The following is a 16,703-nucleotide window of genomic DNA, read 5'->3' as shown; positions in this document are numbered from 1 at the left end:
CAAGCTCAATTTTTGTGCCGGCTTATCCCCAGGCGACGATTTTAGGCGCCCCCGGGCGGGCCAACGGCTGGGGATGGCCTAACCCCTGCCCCGCCGCGTCGAAACGAACGCCGGCGTGCGTGCGCGGCGGCGCGATCCGAATCATGGACAAGGTACGCAAGATGACCCGTTCGACCCCCCTCCCATACCGTGGATGCGTCTCTCTCTCTCTCTGTGTACGTTCGGGAGCTGACGCGAGTTTGGTTGGTTTTGTGACGCAGCCGGTGGCGCCGGCGCCGGCGCCGGAGAAGGCGGCTCCGGACGATAAGGTTTGTCGAGGGTTGCTTTGGACTCAACCCCATTTTAATTTTCTTTCAGACCAGCGACTCAGCGAAAGAAAAAATCTTCCCTTTTTCTCTCTCTGGTGGTGCGAGCAGCAACTCGACGGGAAGGAGCTGGAACCGAAGTTGAAGAAGGGCCAGAAGTTGAAGAAGGATCAGAAGGTATGTGCGCTGGAACTTGGTGACTCAAAGACTAGGATGTTATCCCGAAATTGGTAATTGGCAACCAGTTTTCCTGATTCTTGGCCGGCGTCAGAAACTAGCTGAATCATATACTGGATCAAACAGCTCGGTGTATGTGAATGTGTGGGGAAAGATCACTTATGAGCCAGGTTGCTCTACTTGCAGGCAAGAGATAAGGAAGAGAAAAAGCTTAAGGCACTTTCTTTCATTTCGCTTTCCGCTGAACTGCTCCTCTCAGTGGGCTGATGTATGGCACGACTTTGGGGTTTCATTCGAGTAATGGAACCGGGGAGGAGCCTCCCTGTTCTTCTAAAAAAAAAGCTTAAGGCAAAGCAAAAGGAGGCGGCTAGGCTCCAGGTCGGAAGCATTTGTTACTGAATTTGTTATTTAGCGAGTCCTGAAGGTTTTGTGCTGATTTGGTTTTCTGCAGGCTCAAGCTGCTTCGGATGGACCGAAGAAAACCGAGAAGAAACAAAGGAAGAAAGCCGTGGACGATGAAAACCCTGAGGATTTCGTTGATCCGGACACCCCTATTGGGCAGAAGAAATCAATGGCCACTCTAATGGCCAAGCCGTATAGCCCAAGCGTAGTTGAGAAATGGTAAGATGCTACTTTCCATTCTCAAACTTAGAATTCGTTCCATCAGTTACGCCTTGCTGAATTGCATGCCTTGATTTTTTGCAATGTAGGTGGTATGCCTGGTGGGAGTCTTCGGGATATTTTGGGGCAGATCCTGCTAGCACAAAACCACCCTTTGTCATAGTAAGTGACTCACATTCGTGAGGATTGGGCGATGTGTGGTGTGAGCTGATTTAAGAAACTGCATCTTGTGATAGTATTTTTCTATAGATAACGGATCACATACAAACGGATTTCCTTCAGCGATAGCGCTAAGTTGTATAATTTCCAGGTTCTGCCACCTTCGAATGTGACTGGAGCGCTTCATATAGGCCATGCACTTACGGCTGCTATAGAGGTATTCATCATCAATGGAGTATTTAACCAAAAACTACCACATTTACCGGAAACGTGACAGAAAACCACCACTCTACGTTTTTGTGCGAAAAACTACCAAATTTGGACTAAACCGTGGCAAAAAACTACCAACTCGGGAAATCGCTCGCTTCGCCCGCGCTAACCCCGTTTCTGACCGGTTGGGCCCGCGAATCAGTCGCCACGCTGGCGAACGGACGGCCGCCGCGCGTTGACGGCCGTTAACGGCCCGTCCGCTGTCGGAACGGCGCCTGTCGGTGGGCCAATAAGTGAGAGCGAGCTCAGCCGCTCATTCTCCTCCTCCTCGCTCGCTCTCACTCGTCCTCACTCCATCCTCTCCCTCTCCCTCTCCCTGGTCCTCTGACCTAGGTCAGCCTATCGCCGTCGCCGCCGCGGCCATTGCTGCCGGTCGAAGGTGAGGATGCCATCCTGGTATGACGAGGACAGCTCGGACGAGGACATCAACATGGTTTCATTGGATCAGCAGCTATTTGTAAGTGCATAATGGTGGAACAGAGTTAGGGTTAGGGTTAGTTCATCCAAATTGGAGATTCCAATTTGCTTTTGGTTTGATTCGAAGTTTCTTTTGCAGGAAACCCCTGACACTGTGGTGGAACCATCTTTCTGTGGTTCTTACACTGAATCTGAGCCGACGTGCATGATGCATCATCAGAGGCCGAAGAAGATGGTGGCTTTTGAAGGTTCTTTGACTGGCAGGCGTTTCCTGGGTTGTCCTATGCAGCAGGTATTAAATCTTGAACGCTAACTTGTTTTGCTGGTGGAGATGTGTGATGTGTTTTGCTGCTGGAGATGTGAGATGTGTGGTGCAGCATGTGGTGCAGAGATGTGTGCTGCAGCATGTGGAAGCTATATATGAAAGTAGATCTTTAGTTAACTGAATTCAATACATGACTGAACCTGATAACACCTACAAGCAGATATCTTTAGTGTATTATGAACCTGAGAATATAGTTGTTAACTGAAAAAGAACAGAGTAGATGTTAACTGAAAAAGAACAGAGTAGGTGTTAACTGAAAAAGAACAGAGTTAAATGAATTTATATCTACTGCTAAATGTAGTTGTTAACTGAATTTATCTCTGTTGCTAAATGTAGCTATTAACTGAATTTATCTCTGATGCTAAGTCAGGTGCATATTGATGTAAACAAAGGGTTTCAGTTAAATGAAATGACTTTATGACTTTTGGTTTCTGTACTAAGTTTGTTACTAAGTGCTTTGTGCTTAATTATAAATAATTGCTTCTGTAGGATGAAGGTGTGAACTGTGGGGTTGTGGAATGGGTGGATGGTCCTTGGCCAGAGATTCTACAAAGGTGCCTAACCAGGATTTGGGACATGTATCATGAGCAGAACTTGGGCAGGGTGAATGACAAACAAGCCCATGAGAAAGAGGTGGCCAAGCTACAGAAGGAAATTGATTTCCTGTCAAACAACTACAGCCAGTTGGTGGAAGATGTATCCAACCTATTTGACTACCAAGATGGCAAGATGTCTCATGACATGGACTATACCAGTCAGGCAATCAATGAACTAGCTGAGAAGAAGAAACAACTTGAGGATCAGGCAAAGATTGAGTTAAGTATGGAAAAGCTGAAGCTTGCCAAGGAGCAAAGGTGCATTCTTCAAAGCCAAGCAGAGATCATTCAGAACATGAGGAAGACCATGAAGGAAGTGGAGGGGGACAGGGACCTACTTAAGCAAGAGAAGAAGAAGTTAGAGTATCTTATTGCTGATCTGCTCAATGCTGGGCATGACAGCAAAGCTAAGCTGGAGAGGATCAAGGCAATTATGAATGAGTGAAGTGGTTGGTTTGTGGGTTAAGTAATTAGTAGGCCTATATATATAGCTGGCCTTGGAATGTCATGCATGTTAGGTGTATATTTTGGGAAAGTTTCATGTGCTTTCAGAATGGTATGAGGGAGGGAGGTATTGCTATGGTTTAAGAACTACTTGGTTTTATCTATGATGTAATGACTATTATGTTAAGACCTACTATGCTAAGTACTCATGCTAAGTTAAGTAAGTAAGAATGTTTTATCTATGATGAGGTTGTTTTACTCTGCTTATATCATGTGTGATAACTGACAGTAGTGACATAGTTGGAAGTAGCAAGTAACATATATAGCAATTAGCTTAGATAGTCTGACAAATAACTTAACATAGATAGTCTGACATAGATAGATAGTAGTGCCATTCATAGTCTGACATAGATAGCAACTACTATTAGATAGTGCCTGACATAAAGATGAACTACTAGTACATAGTGCCTGACGAAACTGAACCTAGGAACTTACTGCACTTAAGAAAGTTCAGGACTGACGAAACTGAATATTAGTGCAGCAGTTCACTCCTCCTTCTTCAGCATCTTCAGGCGGTGCGAGCGGCGCACCGCAGTCACGGCCGCCCTCTTCTTCTTGCCCGGCGCCGGCTCCAGCACATCATCCTCACCGCCATCTTGTTCTTGCTTCACGACGACGCCGTCTGGGAGATCGTCCACCTCTGGCAGCGCATCCACGTGGATTGGGCGGTTCCTATCCCCCTCCACGGCGTCGAGGACGGGAGCCAGCATCTGCAGTTCAGGCTCGTCGTCGGAGAGGACGACTACCTCATCCACCTCGTCGTCAGAGTCGTCAGAGGGCTCGTCACTGGACTCGTCGTCAGTGGACTCGTCGTCAGAAGACTCGCCCTCAGAGTCGTCAGAGGGCCCAAGGACCCATGGATTGCGCCACTCCCAGTAGGCGTTGTTGATTGGGGCTGGGACAGCGAGGACGGCTTCGGTGACGTCATCCGCGGCGGCCGGTGGCGTGGTGGATGAGCGGTACATCCACCATCTGGCGCGCTGCCTGGGGTCGGGGGAGCGCTGCACCTCGCGCATCGCCCAGAGCAGAATGGTCGGCGCCGGGATGGTGCGGCCGGCAGGGAAGGTGCGCTGCTTTTCAGCAGCCGTCATCACCTTCACGAGGCCGCGGGAGTGGTTCCTGAGCATCGCGATACTGGGGAATCAGCGCGCGATCTCCCTGTACTGCGCCCGGATCTCCTTGTTGTTGCCGGCGAGAGCTTCGATGGCGAGCTGCCATTCCATGGCGACGGCGGTGGCAGTGGTTGTCGGCGGTGATTTCGACAGGAGAGAGGGGGAAGTGGAGTGGGCAGTGCGAGCGACGAGTGGGCGAGTGAGCAGAGGGCGTGGTGGGTGGACACGTAATAAAGTAGTAGAATCCGAAACGACTGGTTTTAATCAACGCACGCTCACCACGCTGCCGGCTGCTACGCACGCTGAAAAGAGGACGTGGCTAACAACATATAATAAGTTTGGCCGATACTAGTCAAACAAATCACCAGCACTAGCCCATTGGTATTGAACGCATAGTTACAACCAATTGGTCCTGGGTTCGAGCCCGAGGCCAGACTTTTTTTATGCAGATTTTTTTTCGTACAATGAATTTGGCAATAAGTTCTGTACTGTAGAAATGGCAAAGTAAAACAAAAAAACAAATCAAAACAAATCAGTAGCACTTAGCCCATTTGTATTGGGCACAAATAAGTTCACATGTCACATTGTCCAGAAATTAGTAGCATAACACACATTTAGTAGCAGAACACAAACTTAGTAGCAGAACACAAATAAGTAGCATACACTCAATAGTTTCCACTAGCATTGAAATAGGATGCAAACTTGCTAGGAGGTTTCCTCTTCCTCTTGCCTGCCAATATCCCTGGTTCTTCAGTGGATGTTCTTGGTGCATTGAATGTTCTTGTAGATGCTGATCCTCTTGTTCTTGCAGCTCTTGTTGATGCAGATCCTGTTGCAGGTGCTGGTGAAGACCTGGCTGCTCCTGCTGAAACTGTTGATGTTGAACCTCTCTTATTTGCTTTAGGAGGTGGAGCTGATGATGCTGGCATCTGTGTAGTTTGGTGTTGAGGTGGTGGTTGTGGAGGTGGATGTGTAGCACTAGAACTAAAAATTTCTCTATTCTCCTGCATGACAAAATTAAATCAGTTAGTAAATATACCAGAACTAAAAAAAGTAAACAAAGAATGCATCATTTTTGAATGACCTGGTGTAAGTTCTTTCTCATCTCAAGACTAGGTTTTAGAGCTTTCCCACAATTAGTATATCTGTGGCCTTGTAGACCACAATTGCTGCATGTAATTGTTCCCATCTTGCTTGTGTCCTTTGGAGCAGGCACCTCAAACTGCCCCTTTCTCGTAGCTGTCTGTTTTTTGCCTGCTTTTTCTTTGAACACTGGGGGCTCAATATCAGGAGTATGGGTGTCAGGCCAGAATTCAGGACCAGGGACAGGGTACACTATGTCTTTGTATGCTTCAATATATAGTGCTTTTTTGAAAAATTCATGCACATAGTCCTCTGGGTGCATGTGAATCTTGCTCATTGCTGCTATTGCATGACTGCATGTCACACCTGTCATGTCCCACCTCCTGCAGTCACATGAGTGAGTAGCTAGGTTCACACAGTACTGATTTTCCTTACTATTAACTTGCCAAATGTCAGGACCTGCCTTGTATGCATCACAAAATTTGGCATACTTCTTATTCTCCTCTAATTTCTCTGAATAGTTGGGTGTGATCATCCACCTGCTGTTCTCTGTTTTTTCCCTAGTCTTCTGCCTTTTGATCATCTGCTTAGTCCTAATTCCTTCAAACATAGTCCTAATTGGTTTGTCCCTAACATCAAGGATCATTTTGTTGAAAACCTCACTAAGGTTGTTCACAACAAGATCAGTTTTGCAATTGTAATCCATTGCAGACCTACACCAAGTCTCCTTTGGAATTTTTTTAAGCCACTTCTAGGCATCCTCACACTCTGCTTTAAGCTCTGCCATTGCCAATTCATGGCCATGTTTGGTGAATGAGTAGCTAGCCTGATCTACTAGCTTTTTAGTTCTGCTCCTCTGAAACCAGCTGACTGAAAATTTGCATATATGTGCCTGAGGCAGTATCTCTGAGGGGAATCAGGGAACACCTCATTTATAGCCTTAAGAAGACCCTGATTGTAAATTTATAACCATGGTCATGAACAAAAGGAAATAAAGCTACTAATAACAATATATATCTGAACTAGTGGCTAAGATAGGGTGCATACCTTTTGCCTGTCAGAAATAATGGTGTAGGTTCCAAATTTGCTACCACTTCCAATCCAACATCTTAGCTGGGTTAGGAACCATGTCCAACTATCTGAATCTTCCTTATCAACCACACCAAAGGCTATGGGGTAGATGTTGTTATTGCCATCTCTTCCTGTGGCTGCAAGTATTTGCTGTCCAGTGGTTAGCTTGATGAAGCAACCATCAAGCCCTGCATCCATACCCAAATTAGCTACCATATATTTACAACAAGATATTTTGAACAAATTGCAGTTATAGATTTACCTATAAAGGGCCTGCAACCATTAAGAAATCCTTGCTTTGATGCATGCAAGCAGTAGAACATGTACTTAAATCTAGGTGTTGGGGCAGGGTTTTCTGGGTCCTCAAATGTTGTAACTACACACCTGCTACCAGGGTTTGTGTCAAGAACTGCTTGTAGGTAGTCCCTCAGTCTATAGTACTGCTCCTTCTGGTCACCTTGTACAATCTTCATAGCCTTCCTCCTTGCCCTATAGGCCACACTCTTTGATACATCAACTGAAAACTTGACTTTGCTGTTTTTAATAAGTGAATCCACAGGTGCTTTAGGATCTGCTCTAAGAGATTGCTCAACTTCTTTGGAAAGCCACTTAGTAGTAACTTTTGTGTTCTCTGCTGATGCTGGACAAGTGTGCTCCATGTTACACTTCTTAATGCAAAATGTTCTTTCATGAGCTATCCTGGAGGCACAGATGTATCCATGCTCTCTCTGTGAACACCAAACAATAATTCTTGTTGGAGTGTTCCTGTGGTAGTGAAAAGACCTCAAAGTCCTTATATGAAAATCTCTTAATGCTTCTCTGAACTGGTAAACAGAATCAAAACACAAGCTCTTGCACAAGAGTAAATGTGAATTGGGAATTGAAGGGTCAAAATATACTCTTTCCTTCATCTTTTTCTTACTACTCTTTGTCTTTGCCTTCTTCATGATGTATGGTAGTTCAACTTCATCTTCTTCTTCCTCATCACTTATGCCTGGATCACCAGCAAAACAAAACTCATCTGCTTCAGGAAACCAATCTTCAAAACATTTTTTCTCTACCTCATTGTGACATCTGCTAGTTGGCCCAGGGTTCTTCACATGTTTCACAATAGCAGTACTTTGCAATGGTGTTTCCTCTTCAGAGGCACACTCTATTTCCATTTGTTGAACAGCTTCAGCACTACCATCTGAATGAACTGAATCATCAGAACCAAATTCTTCTTCTTCAGTGTCTCCTTCAAAGTGGTTCAAATCTGCCTCTCTTTGAATCCTGCTCCTCTCAAGCTGAGCCTTTCTATCATCTATCTGATTCTGAAGCTCGGATTGCTCCACAACCTTTTTCACACAGCAGCTCTCTTGAGTGTTCATGTAATTCTCATTAGCCTGTGTACTAATTTCAGGTTCAACATTTCTCACAACCCTTATGTTGACTAGCTTGACATGATGAAAAAAGTCCAACATTTCATGAACACTAGCTTCATTACCTAAATACTTTACTCTGTCAGATCCAATTTCCTCCTCCTTCACATAGTACATGTAATCACTGTCCCCATACCCTTCACTAGCAATGAGTGATTGTAGAGTAAGCAAAGAAATATCTGACTCAAATATACCCCTTTTCACAGGGTTTCTTCCTTCTAAATGAAACCATATATCCCACTTCTGGTCAGCCAAACTGCACAAATAAGTGCTCATGAATTGAATTGAAATTGACTGAGCTATACAGTTTACTGACTCCAGTTTACTACACATGTCCAACTAACAGAAACAAACACATCTTACTAATTTGCAATGTTGAAGCAGCTAACCAAAAGCCCAGCAGATGATACTTGCATACCTGCGACCCATTGGCGATGACTGGGAGAGCGGTGCCTCCGGCTGCTGCGAGCCGGCCTGCATCGAGAAACTGGTGCTCCCCAACCAATTATCGACTGAGCCGCTGGCCATCGCTGGAGGCGCGGGCGAGGCAGCAGCGTCCAAACTTGTCTCGCCGCCAGCGTCGCCGCCGCCAACGTCGCCGCCGCCAGCGCCGCCGCCCTCCGGAATCAATGAGGACATGGCGGCCGCCACCTAGGTCAGAGAGAGGGAGAGGAGGGAGAGAGTGAATCGAGAGGGGAACGGATCAGATTTGACCCGCACCGCACCGACAGGCGCCGTTCCGACAGCGGACGGGCCGTTAACGGCCATCTACGCGCGGCGGGCGACCGTTAGCCAACGTGGCGCCTGATTCGCGGGCCCAACCGGTCAGATTCGGGGTTAGCGCGGGCGAAGCGAGCGATTTCACGAGTTGGTAGTTTTTGGCCACGGTTTAGTCCAAATTTGGTAGTTTTTCGCACAAAAACGTAAAGTGGTAGTTCTTCGTCACGTTTCCGTCAATTGTGGTAGTTTTTGGTTAAATACTCTCATCAATGCCTGCACAGACAGACAGACCTATGTGGCAATGGTTGTAATTTCCTCTCCTTTCAACAATGCAGGATGCTATGATACGCTGGCGGAGGATGTCTGGTTATAATGCTCTTTGGGTCCCTGGGGTGGACCACGCTGGCATTGCTACACAGGTCTGCATCTTGGAACTGATCCACTATCAGCTAAAATTGTCTTATACACTGCTTTATATAATTCGTGGCATTTCCTGTGCTTCAACTTCTGAAACAAACACTACCAGTGTTCGTTGTTGACCATAGCCATTAAAACAAAGCTGTCAATAGGGGTGTTGGTCCCCTATTAATACACACAATGTTTGTAATGTGAGCAGACATCTAATAACCTGTTCTGTCTAGCAGGTTGTAGTGGAGAAGAAGCTGATGCGTGAAAGGAAGTTGACAAGGCATGACATAGGGCGTGACAAATTCATATCTGAAGTAAGCATCGGGTTTTCCTTTAACAAATTGTTATGTTTGCGATTGCCCTATGTTCTTTACTATTTGGATGATATAAAAGCTTTAATGACACTGTTATACCATGGAATATCAACAATGTAGATTCAGTCAGTGTTCTGTATATTTTTAAAAATTCACAATCAGCAGTGTCATGTGTGATGCGGCATGGATCGTAGTGAGCTTATTTCTTTGCCCACTTGGTGTATCCTCTTATCATCTTCTGTACAAGTCCTGGAATGGAAAGATCAGTATGGTGGTACCATATTGAATCAATTACGTAGTCTTGGAGCCTCCCTTGATTGGTCCCGCGAGGTAAACTTCTTATTTTCTTTAGTTATGAAAAATAATGAGAACAATGTATTATCTATAGTTCTAACTCCTAATAATGTCAACTTCGTTTGTCAGTGCTTTACAATGGATGAGAAAAGATCAAAAGCTGTAACTGAAGCTTTTGTCAGGTTGTATAAAGATGACCTTGTTTATAGGTCAGTATCCTCACCTTCCCCTGTTCCAGGTGTTAAGCATTTGTCTTTTGCCTGTTAAGTAATGCTATGGTGCTTTACTTCTAAAAATTTATATTCTTCATCATGTCTTTCAATTGCCAGCCTATTTTTTTCTAATGGATGTTTTGATCTTTTGCAGGGATTATCGCCTTGTAAATTGGGATTGCGCGCTTCTAACTGCGATTTCTGACATAGAGGTTGGTTAAGCCTTTTATTCTCTACAATATACAGTTTGGTATTGCACGTCTGACTAATATCAATTCATTTGTTTGAATATGCTGTTTTATCTGGTTGATCATTTAGGTCTTAAAGAAGAAACTATGCTAAAGGTCCCTGGTTACAGCACACCAGTACAATTTGGTGTCTTGATTTCCTTTGCGTATCCTCTTGAAGGAGGATTGGGTGAGATTATTGTTGCAACAACAAGAATTGAAACTATGCTGGGTGATACAGCAATAACTGTTCAACCAGAGGATAAAAGATATAAGCATCTGCATGGAAGATATGCAATTCACCCCTTCAATGGCAGAAAACTAAAAATAATCTGCGATGCTGTGTTGGTGGATCCCACTTTTGGCACTGGGGCTGTCAAGGTGTGATATAATGCCGACTGACTTATATTTTTAACTCATTTTACCTAGTTGAAACTTGTGCATGCACTGGCCCCTCTTAACTTGTGTTGTTTGCTTTTTATGCAGATTACACCAGCCCATGATCCAAATGACTTTGAGGTTGGAAAGCGACATAACCTAGAGTTCATCAATATCTTCACAGACGATGGGAAAATAAACAGCAATGGAGGCACACAATTTGAAGGAATGCCAAGATTTGCTGCTCAGGTTGCTGTCATAGAAGCATTGAAGGCAAAGGTAGTACTGGATTCATATCATTCACATCAAAATATAGGTGATCTTGTCTTCAAAGAAAGGGTTGTTAGCGGTACTGCACTTGTTTAGTAGAAATTTGTGGCATGTCTACAAATCCTCTATTCTTAAATAGTTGTAACCCACTACCTAACTTCCCTACACATGCAACCCTTCCACATCAACAAACAATGCATGTATGCCAGTCATCAACCTGCCAGCTCACTACTTACTTGTCTTATGCATGCGGTCCTTCCGCTTCAACAAAATAATGCATGTTTACCACAGCATCAGACTACCGTCACATTATAATCAATCCTCACCGTTATGATGTCATCAGTCTAGCTATTTTCAAAAGTGTCACAGCGGCAACGCGCAGATTACCCTCTAGTTTTCACGAGTATAAGAGGGGACAAATAGTGAAATATCTTTAACTTTATAGTAATATTTCATTTTCCTTTTTTTTCTTGCATTTAATAGAAAGAGTACTCATAGTACTAGTGTTATCCATAAGAATTCATAAATTACATTATAAATGAAATGTGCACTTCTACTTTGGCTTGGCTGTCCTTTAAAACTTTGAGTGGTCTTAGTTTCTGTCTCTAGCTGATTTTCTTGAACCTCAAGCCTGTCCAAGATCATGCTTTTGTGGTTGGGTATCCATAGTTAGTCATGCCATTTCTTGGAAATGTCTTGTATGGATGTGGAATCCAGGGATAAATATATTAACTTTACTTAGTCGTTTTTCAATTTAGTTTCTTTGTTATCATTTACAGTTTGTTTTCATTTTGATTTTGCTAAGTAATTCAGGACTAACAATGTTTTATTCTGCTTGACAAGAGCTTGTACAAGGACACGAAAAAGAACGAAATGAGTTTGGGCATTTGTTCAAGAAGTAATGATGTGGTGGAACCCATGATGAAACCTCAATGGTTTGTTAATTGCAATACCATGGCAAAGGCAGGTCTTAATGCTGTAAGATCCAAAAAAATCGAGATTATTCCGCAGCAATATGAACAAGACTGGTACAGGTATATGTCGATCCTTTTTGCCTAGACGAGAAACATGCCACCTCTCGAAGATGCCATGCCAAAACAAATATGATCAATCTATTATCGTTGTCCTTGCAGATGGCTTGAAAATATACGTGATTGGTGTGTCTCAAGGCAACTCTGGTGGGGCCATCGTGTACCTGCATGGTATGTGACACTTGAAGAAGATCAAGTGACCGATCTGGGTTCCAACAATGAACGTTGGATAGATGCAAGAAATGAAAGTGATGCGAACCTTGAGACAAAGCAAAAGTATCCGGGGAAGAAATTCCAGTTAAATCAAGATCCTGATGTGTTGGATACGTGGTTTTCATCTGGTCTATTCCCATTAACAGTACTTGGTTGGCCAGATGACACCGCTGATCTTAGGGCTTTCTACCCTGGCTCAGTACTCGAAACTGGACTTGATATTCTCTTTTTCTGGGTAGCCCGTATGGTTATGATGGGAATGCAACTAGGTGGCGATGTGCCGTTTGAAAAGGTAATGGCACAAATGGGCACACCCTACCCCTAAAACAGTAATCCATAAGTCCAATGGTCCAATATTTATATCTCTTTTGCCAATAGCTGTCTCTGCACTCCCCCTTGACACAGTGAAACTGTGCTTAGGGTAAAAGTATAACTAAGAGTCCAAAACTGTCATTCTACCTTTAATCTTGGCAGTATGTGTAGATATATTTTTACAAACTAGAAGCTCCACATGGGGCTACTTTGTATGTGTAATTTCTTCTCAAAATAACACACTGTTCATTCCCCAGATATTTGTTGATGAATTGACGAACTTGATCATTTTGAGATATTCTCTGCCCCGCCATTTGTCTCTACAAGCCGCTCTAATTTTGTCCCGAATGAACTCTGTTGCTCTACTGAGTTGATCCTGTAATGTAATACTAAATGCATAAACTTGCAGACTTACCTTTCATTTCTGTCTGCAAGATATTTTTCGGTTTGCATTTGAAAATTACTTATTGAACCAACCATATTGATCTACAGCCTATTTGAACTATACTAGTCAAGTGAGGCAATCTAGTTGAATGTATGCTTCAATTGTATATTGAGTAATGACCACACCTTCTTTTTCAGGTTTATTTGCATCCTATGATCCGTGATGCACATGGTCGGAAAATGTCCAAATCGCTTGGGAATGTCATTGATCCCCTGATGTGATAAATGGTATAACACTTGAAGAACTCCTCAAACGTTTGGAAGAAGGAAATCTGGATCCAAATGAACTGGAAATTGCAAGAGAAGAGAAGAAGAAAGATTTTCCTGATGGAATTCCTGAATGTGGCACTGATGCCCTCCGCTTTGCACTGATTTCTTACACTTCTCAGGTTGTAGTCACACCCATTTGATTTTATGTTGTATTGTGCTTCCAGTTCACATCTTTTAACATAATTTTTGTTTTGTTTTACAGTCTGATAAGATCAATCTGGATATCAAGAGAGTGGTGGGGTACAGACAATGGTGCAATAAATTGTGGAATGCCATTCGTTTTGCAATGGGCAAGCTTGGTGGACAGTGCACTCCGCCGGCAACTGTTGCTGTGTCTCAGATGCCACCAATCTGTAAATGGATACTCTCAGTACTTAACAAGGCTATTGGGAAGACTGTCAGCTCATTAGAAGCATATAAATTCGCAGATGCAACATCTGCTATATACTCATGGTGGCAGTAACAACTATGTGATGTATTCATAGAGGCCATAAAACCGTACTTTTTCAATGACTCTCAAGAGTTCGAATCAACCAGAGCTGCCTGTAGAGATGCATTATGGATTTGCCTGGACACCGGCCTGCGCCTGCTTCACCCATTCATGCCCTATGTAACAGAAGAGTTATGGCAGCGTCTTCCTCAGCCCAAAGATTCTTGCAGGAAAGGTTCCATCATGTTATCAGAATACCCATCTGTTGTTAAGGTAAACACTCATGATGATTGTAAGTAAATCCAGAGAACTTCACCTTTAGATACCTATATTTACCAGTGGGAAGACACTATTCTTTATGACAAGAATGGGCATATGATAATCTTGAAAACGAAATCGATATGGTCCTGGACACTGTGAACAAACTAAGATCCCTGAGGCCACCAACGAATACAAATGAAAGGTTGATCAACTTTCTGGACTTCCCTGTTTCTGTATTATGCAGGCCAACTGCTTGATTGCCTCTTGTTCAGTACATCTGGCTTGTCGAAACATAATATCCTATTGCCTCTTCTTTCATGTACAGGCGACCTGCTTTTGCACTTTGTCGAAGCCAAGAGATTGCTGCCATTGTTCAATGCTATCAATCTTTAGCCGTCACTCTTTCTTCTATCTCGTCCCTTAAGGTTTTCACTTTACACTTTCATGTGATTATTCTTTTTATACTAGGGAAGTGCCTGTTTTTTCTGCCATGCCATCTGAAATTAGTTTGTACTTTGTTCTTTGTAATTTATGCTGAAACCATAAGTGGAGCTATCCTGTAGTGGACTTTAACCACTGATGTGATATTGAAAATTCTGCAGCTCCTGGCAGAGAGTGATCAAACTCCACCTGATTGCACAACTACTGTCGTGAACAAAGATCTGAGCGTGTACCTCCAGCTTCAAGGAGCTCTAAATGCGGAAGCTGAGCGTGAAAAGCTAAAGAAAAAGAGAGACGAAATTCAGAAGTAAGTCTATATTGTTTCTCCCAGCTGGTTTGAACAGTGGAGATATATGGCTAGGTTTCTTTTTTGTACTTGATTGTATCAGTAAGTAGCATGGTTTGCTGTGGATGTGTGCAGGCTACGGCATGCCTTGTCACAGAAGATGGATGCTTCGGGCTACAGAGAGAAGGCTCCTCAGGGCGTCCAAGAGGAGGACATGAGAAAACTGTCCGCTTTGTTGGAGAGGTCATCGGTGAAGCTGAAAAGAAGCTAGACACAAAAACTGTCGATGCTTGATGAGCATCTCTGTTGTGATTTGTGATGCGGCGTTTTTGTTTATACGTTGATGTCGCAATTGTCACTGGCAATGCTCAGATTTGTAGAAAGTCGAGTGGAAGGTTGGGGCTTCATTGCAGTTCCACCACATTTTACAGCGCGAAAAATATTACTTAAAACTCATAGATTTGCATGTGTATATGCAACGGATCAATTATGAGCATTTTTCTTTTTAAATATGCATTGCCTCTTATAACCACTGGCAGACATGCACTGTTTCCCTTTGCGAATATCTTGTGTGCTTTGTTATTTGTACCGTTCACGAACATGGATGAATTTAAATTATTTGTGTATGGTATGTATGTTTGTACTCCAACTTGTGTGTCTAATAGCAAAGTTAAAAAGGAAGCAAAAATAAGAAACTATTGTGAACACAGGTGCATGTCATAGAAGGTGTTTTTGCTTGGTGCTCGTAGATTATGAAGAACGTGTGCTTATCCATCAGTGTAGTGAGTTTTTGCACAAAAAGTCCATTGGTGTGGTGACCGCCATAGCCTTACCTTGCTTCCACCCAGAGACTGTACCTCCCGCCTTGAGAGAGTAAAGTTCTATCTCCAGAACCATACATTCCACCGGGCCAAAAACCTTGGCGCGAAGTTCATGGAAAGCTAGCGTTCAATACAAGGTTCCCACCTTCACGCATGATATTATGGAAAGTAATTCATGTCTCAGGCCAAAGCTTGGTCAGCAAGAGTTATCCACATACATGGTATTCATTTACAAAAGTTAATACGTACTCCCTCCATCCGAAAATACTTATCATCAAAATGGATAAAAAGAGATGTATCTAAAACTAATATATGTTTAGATACATTTCTTTTATTCATTTTGATGACAAGTATTTCCGGACGAAGGGAGTAGCGTAATCGGAGAATACATTTAACACGTTCAAACCTATCCAAAGAAAGCATTTAATGCATTAAAACCCAGATCCTCTATATAAACGCATACCACCAAGGCTCAGGAGTAAACATTGCAACAACACCACCCAGATCCAGATTAGAAAGAAGCTCCAGCATATCCTCATGGCAACCCTCGGCAAGAGTACTAGCGTTGTGTGCCTCATAGCCCTAGTGCTCATGGCCACCGTTCTCTCCTCACGTGCCATCGACCATGGTTCGTTTTTTTTTCATCAATGATATTATTTCTAATATGAAAATCCACTTTTACATAGTGTACATTTTGGGGTCATGAGACATGTGGATATTAGTAACACCGCATACACTATTTCTAGATCTGTCACTTGATGTAATTTTTGCAATTAACCTACACTAGTGCATCTGATTCTCAGGATGCGACATCGGTCCATTTCCCGGGGATAAGTGTCCCGAGCTATGTGAAAAAGCATGCGGTAAGCCCGGCGCTTGCTCATCAGACGGTCCCGTGTCTTACTGTTGCTGCGAACCAGTACGTCAAGATGGATCCATAAGGCCTCAGGAGGTTGCTGAAATGATACAAACATAGTGTCACGGATGACCAGAACCATGTCGAATAAATGTGCTAGCTCTTGATGTTAATGTAGTTAAACAAATAATGAATTTTCTTGTCAATCTGTTGTCGTGTTTGTCTTTTCTCTTAAGTAGTATATGGGTTAGTCTAGGGTGGCCTAGTTATTATACATCTAAGTGACTCAATCAAAGATAAAAACAGACAAAAAGAAAAAAAAATACTCTCGCAAATCTCCATGCAAAATTGACTGAGATGTGCAATACTTAAAGCACATCTAGAGGCCCAGCGGTGCGGGACCTATAAGCGGCCATGGACCAGCCCTTCTAGCAGCCCGTCTTGAAAGACTATG

The 16,703-nt window shown here is 43.4% G+C and overlaps 1 protein-coding gene, 1 long non-coding RNA gene and 1 pseudogene across 2 annotated transcripts; all 3 read left to right on the top strand.

The window, feature by feature from the left end:
- LOC123101202 (valine--tRNA ligase, mitochondrial 1-like) lies at nt 1-14,866 on the top strand (annotated as a pseudogene).
- On the top strand, nt 1,566-3,534 carry LOC123106535 (uncharacterized). The gene is made up of 3 exons (XM_044528670.1): nt 1,566-1,989; nt 2,089-2,241; nt 2,764-3,534. Exons 1-3 carry the CDS (start codon nt 1,918-1,920, stop codon nt 3,313-3,315), a joined length of 777 nt encoding a protein of 258 aa, XP_044384605.1. The 5' UTR covers nt 1,566-1,917; the 3' UTR covers nt 3,316-3,534.
- Nucleotides 14,867-15,884: 1,018 nt separating the features above from the next.
- On the top strand, nt 15,885-16,455 carry LOC123106533 (uncharacterized). The gene is made up of 2 exons (XR_006451379.1): nt 15,885-16,021; nt 16,197-16,455. It is a non-coding gene; the product is annotated as an uncharacterized lncRNA (long non-coding RNA).
- The last annotated feature ends 248 nt before the right edge of the window (nt 16,456-16,703 follow it).

The sequence above is a fragment of the Triticum aestivum genome, chromosome 5A (genome assembly GCF_018294505.1).
Source record: "Triticum aestivum cultivar Chinese Spring chromosome 5A, IWGSC CS RefSeq v2.1, whole genome shotgun sequence".
Taxonomy (NCBI): Eukaryota; Viridiplantae; Streptophyta; class Magnoliopsida; order Poales; family Poaceae; genus Triticum; species Triticum aestivum.
The sequence above is the reverse complement of the archived record's forward strand: the minus strand, read 5'-3'. Positions and strand labels throughout refer to the sequence as shown.